This window comes from Chiloscyllium plagiosum, chromosome 41 (assembly GCF_004010195.1).
Source record: "Chiloscyllium plagiosum isolate BGI_BamShark_2017 chromosome 41, ASM401019v2, whole genome shotgun sequence".
Lineage (NCBI taxonomy): Eukaryota > Metazoa > Chordata > Chondrichthyes > Orectolobiformes > Hemiscylliidae > Chiloscyllium > Chiloscyllium plagiosum.
The window spans coordinates 10,258,149-10,263,071 of record NC_057750.1 but is presented as its reverse complement, the minus strand read 5'-3'; the positions used below and the strand labels follow the sequence as shown (position 1 = coordinate 10,263,071).

General features: G+C 45.9%; 1 protein-coding gene across 2 annotated transcripts in view; it reads left to right on the top strand.

The window, feature by feature from the left end:
- Positions 1-4,923, top strand: part of LOC122542835 (vascular endothelial growth factor A-like) — a 37,511-nt gene that overhangs the window by 3,515 nt on the left and 29,073 nt on the right. The window contains exon 2 of one of the 2 annotated variants that reach the window (XM_043680918.1): positions 216-395. In XM_043680918.1, the coding sequence (XP_043536853.1) occupies positions 330-395 (66 nt within the window). In that variant the 5' untranslated portion in view covers positions 216-329. Of the gene's footprint in view, positions 1-215; positions 396-4,923 lie in introns of those variants that run through there. The other variant, XM_043680921.1, reaches the window with a different exon arrangement.

The window sequence follows — 4,923 nt, the reverse complement described above, 5'->3', positions numbered from 1 at the left end:
CTCTTTCCCCTCCCCACCCACCCTGTGCCCCTTGTCTCTCTTTCTCATCTCTCTCTCTCTCTCGGTGCCTGTTTCTTTCCCTGTCTGCATCTCTTCCCCCTCCCATTCTTTGTGTGTTTCTCTCTCTTTCTCTGAATTTCCCCGTAGCTGTGCATCCTCTCTCTCTCTCTCTCTCTCTCTTTCTCTCTGAATTCAGTGTTTGATTTTGTTCCCAGGACCTTGTCTCGGGGATGGTGTCCCCCTGAATTGTTGACCTGTTTCCATTACCTCCCCCCTCACATTGGGACAGTACATTCCCTGTCGATGTGAGGCACCGGAGACATATAGCGATGTGTTGGACCAGTGTCTTGCTCCATCCAGCTGCTGCTTTGCTGCTGTTCATGCCCATCTGTCAGGTACTGTATTGCGTGGGGATATGCAGCTAGATTAGTGACTCTTGAATCACATTTAAAGAGGGGGGTGGCACAGAGCGCGGAAACCCTGAGAATGTGGAAGAGAAAGGCCGAAGGTCAGTGTTTCTGACCAGGAGTTGTACCGCAACTATGAAGTGTTCTTTTCTCCTAAGTGATTTCTGACCAGATTTTTCTGAATTTCAATAGGTCTGTGGTAAATGTGGACCTCAGCTCTCAGACAAAAAAAAACCCACCCCAGTCTCTGACTCACCCCTGACTCATTTGTCTATTGATGTTGTCACTGATGGAGCCATTTACTCCATAATCCTAAAGTCTGTTAGACTTAAAATATGTTTCACATGTAATGTACAGTACAGCTCAGATACTGGCCATTCTGCCCAATTGCTTCATGCTGTGTCCCCTCACTCTCTATTAACCTGTCGTCCTATTGTTTAATATCTCCCTATCAAGTTTCTCCCTCCATATTTATATGTTCATTTACATTTAAAACTGGGGGAGACAGATATTTGGTGTCAGGAACTATGTTATGGGGATTGGGCAGGAAAATACTTTTTTTTAAAAGTACGTCCATACATTCAGGATGCGAATTGTTGCCCTGGAGAAAATGGGTTGGAAAGTGATCTGTCGTAGGTAGACACACAATGTAATAAAGGAATGAGTTCCAGAGCTTTGATCCAGCGATAATGAAGGAAAGCATTACATTCCCAAGTCAGGATGGTGGGGAACTCTCAGGGAGTGGGGTTCCCATGAATCTGCAGCCTTTGCCCTCCTTCATGGTTGGGATTGTGAATTTGAAAAGTTGTCTTGGTGAGTTGTTGCAGTGCATTGGGGAGGTGGCAACCTAATGGTTTTATCACTGGACTGTTAACCCAGAGGTCCGGGTTTGAATCCTGCCATGGCAGATGGTGGAATTTTTAATTAAAAAACCTGGAATTCAGAGTCTAATGATGACTGAGTCCATTACTGAATACTAGGAAAAATCCATCTGGTTTTATTAATATCCTTTAGGAAACTGCATACATGTGACTCCAGACCACAGTGATGTGGTTGACTCTTGACTGCCCTCTGGGCAATAAATGTTGGCCGAGCTGGTGATTTCCTCATTCCATGAATGCATTTAAAAGAAAAATCTTGCAGATGGTACATACTGATCATTGGTGGTTGAGGGAGTGAACATTGGATACAGGGCCAATCAAGTGGGCTGCTTTGCTCTGGATGGTTTGGAACTTCTTGAGCGTTGTTGTAGGCGCCCCCATCCAGGGAAGTGGGGAGTTTTCCATAACACTCCTGACTTGTGCCTTGTGAATGTTGGACAGCCTTGGGGGAGACAGGAGGTGAGTTACTTGCTGGGGGATGCCTAGCTCTGACCCACTCTCGCAGACGCAGTATTTATAGATATTTTCTAATCAACCTGTTCAGAAATGTTATTACCCACCACCTGGAACAGAGGGGACTGGAACCTGGGCCTCCTGGTTCAGAGATAGGGACACTACCACTACAACACAACCGACCAGCTGCATGTATATGGCAGTCCAGTTGAGTTTCTGGACAATGATAACCTGCAGGATGTTGGTAGTGAGGGACCTGGTGATGGAAATGTATTGAAGTCATTGGGGGGTGCGTTAGACTTTCTTTGATTCTCTCAGCCAAAGACTAAATGTTATCTAGCTGTCACTACCAATGGTGTTAAGACTTCACATAAGCTGCAATCATATTGAATGGCAGTGTGCACTCAAGGTTGTATGGTCTACTTATATTCCTATTTCTTAGTTTGTTATATATTGAACTACACTCTGTTTAGAGAAATTTCATCATGGAATCTGTACAGTGTGGAAGCAGGCCATTCAGCCCATTGAGTCCACACTGACCCTCCGAAGAGCATTCCACCCAGACCCACCCCTCTACCCAAATCCTCGAACTGTGCATTTCCCATGGCTAACCCACCTACCCTACACATCCCTCATCACTATGAGCAATTTTAGCAAGGCCAATCCATCCTAACTGTACATCATTAGACTGTGGGAGGAAACCGGAGCACCCGGAGGAAACCCATGCAGACACTGGGAGAAGGTACAAACTCTGCCGGAGGTTGGAATCGAACCCGCGTCCCTGGTGCTGTGAGGCAGCAGTGCTAACCAATGGGTTGCTGTGCCACTCCTCCTCCGTTTCCTTTATTGGTGACTATACATAAAATATATCCCGGTATCAGCAAATTTTCATCTTCTCTACAATTGAGGGTATTCTTCTCTGCTATCGTAAGAACTAGGAGCAGCAGTAGGCCATTTATCCAAGCCTGCTCTGCCATTCATTATGATCACGGCTGATCTCACTCTCTGCCTCAACATCTTTCCTGTCCATTCTCCATAACCCTTTTTGCTCATTTAAAAATTAGTCTTGTCCTCAAGTTTACTTGATGTCCTGGCATCGGCTGCACTCTGGGGTAGTGAATTCCACAGATGCACAACCCTTTTGAGAAAGTTGGTGTGAACCTGATGGGCTGAATGACCTGCTCCCACACAGAATCATAGAATGCCTACAATCACTGAATGCCCTGTTAATAGATTATGGTGGCTACTTTGCTGAGACAGTTAAGGGTCGACCACGTTGCTGGGGGTTTGGATTCGCATGTAGGCCAGACTGGGTAAAGATGGCAGATTTTCTTCCCTGAAGAACATCAGTGAACCAGGTGGGGTATTGTTTTTACAGTAATCGATGATCATTTCACGGTTGCTGTTACTGTTAAGATGTGTTCTCATTGAAATATGCAAGATTCCAAAGAATCCTGATGGGACAGAGGCTGGTTGTTTCTCCCAGGCGGAGAATCTAGGGCACAGGGTACAGTCTCTGGCTCTGGATAACAGGTTGCACATCTAGCATTGAGGTGAGTAGGAATTTCATCACTGAGGGATGTGACTGTTTGTTTGGAATCCTGTCCCCCATAAAGGTGTAGATTTTCAGTTGAATTTTAGTTAAAGATGAGGTTAGTAGACAGATTTATGATCTCTCAGAATTGAGGTCTATTCCTAAAGTTTCAGATTAGTGTAATTTTTATTGGGGTTTCTGGTGGGATTTGGAGCTGGATTGTGAGAACCAGAGATACAGCTAACCAGAGACTGGGTTAGCTGTACCTAGTGTGTTGTCTTGCTAAGGTTTTCTGATGGCTATCATTTTGGGCAATATTCCCTTTGAACTGTATGTCTGCTGGGAGATTTCATGCATTGCCAATTGGCTTCCACTTTCAGAAGCTGCTGCCATACACAAACCTAGGTGGTCCACGTAAAGAGGCAAAGAAATGACAGGGAATGTTGATTTTTTTTTTTTGGGTGCAGACAATTCAGTTCTGTCATTGCTTCGCTTAGGATCCTGGGAGGTTCATACACAGGTACAGCAAGTGAGCAGGAGTTAGAATTAGAATCCCTGCAGTGTGGAAACAGGCCCAACAAGTCCACACCGACTCTCTGAAGAGGATCCCACCCAGACACGTTCCCCTACCCTATTACTCTACATTTCCCCTGACTAATGTATCTAATCTACACATCCCTGAACAGAATGTAGCATGGCCACCTAACCTGCACATTGAACTTTTGGGAGGAAAGTGGAGCACCCGGAGGAAACCCACAGACAGTGGAGAATGTGCAAACTCCACACAGACAGTTGCCCGAGGCTGGAAGTGAGGCAGCAGTGCTAACCACTGAGCCACCAGGCCGCCCATGATGGCAATAGAATATTGTTTATTTCAAGGAGAATGTAACATGAAACTATGCTTGGAGACCTAAACACCATAAACACAGAAACCAGAAAATTGGAGCAAACACCTCGGCTCAGTGGTTAGGACTGCTGCCTGTCAGTGCCAGGGACCTGGGTTTGATTCCACCCTCTGGCGACTGCCTGTCTGTGCGGAGTTGGCATGTCTTCCCTATGACCGCGTGGGTTTCCTCCTGGTGTTCCAGTTTCTTCCCACAGATTAAAGATGGTGCAGGTTTGGGTGGATTGGCCATGCTAAATTAACCATAGTGTCCGGGCATCTGCAGGCTTGGTGGATTAGCCATGGAAAATGCAGAGTTACAGGGGTCTGGGAAGGATGCTCTTTGGAGGGTCGGTGTGGACTCGATGGGCTAAATGGCCAGATTCCACACTGTGTAGGCATTCTATGATTGCAGCTGATCATCCAACTCAGTCCCCTGTTCCTGCTTTTTCTCTCTCCATATCCTTCGATCCCTTTACCTCTAAGAACCATATCCCAATGCTTCTTGATAACATTCAATGTTTTGGCCTCAAATGCTTTGTGTGGTAGAGCATTCCACAGGCTCCCCACTGTCTTGGTGAAGAAATTTCTCCTCATCTCAGTCCCACATGGTATCTTTGGACTGTGACCCCCCACAGTTCTGGAAATGTTTTATCACAGTTACACAGAGACCACATTGAGAGCACTGTATGCAAAGTTGACTATTTGAAGAAGAAAGTGAGGACTGCAGATGCTGGAGATCAGAGCTGAAAATGTGTTGCTGGA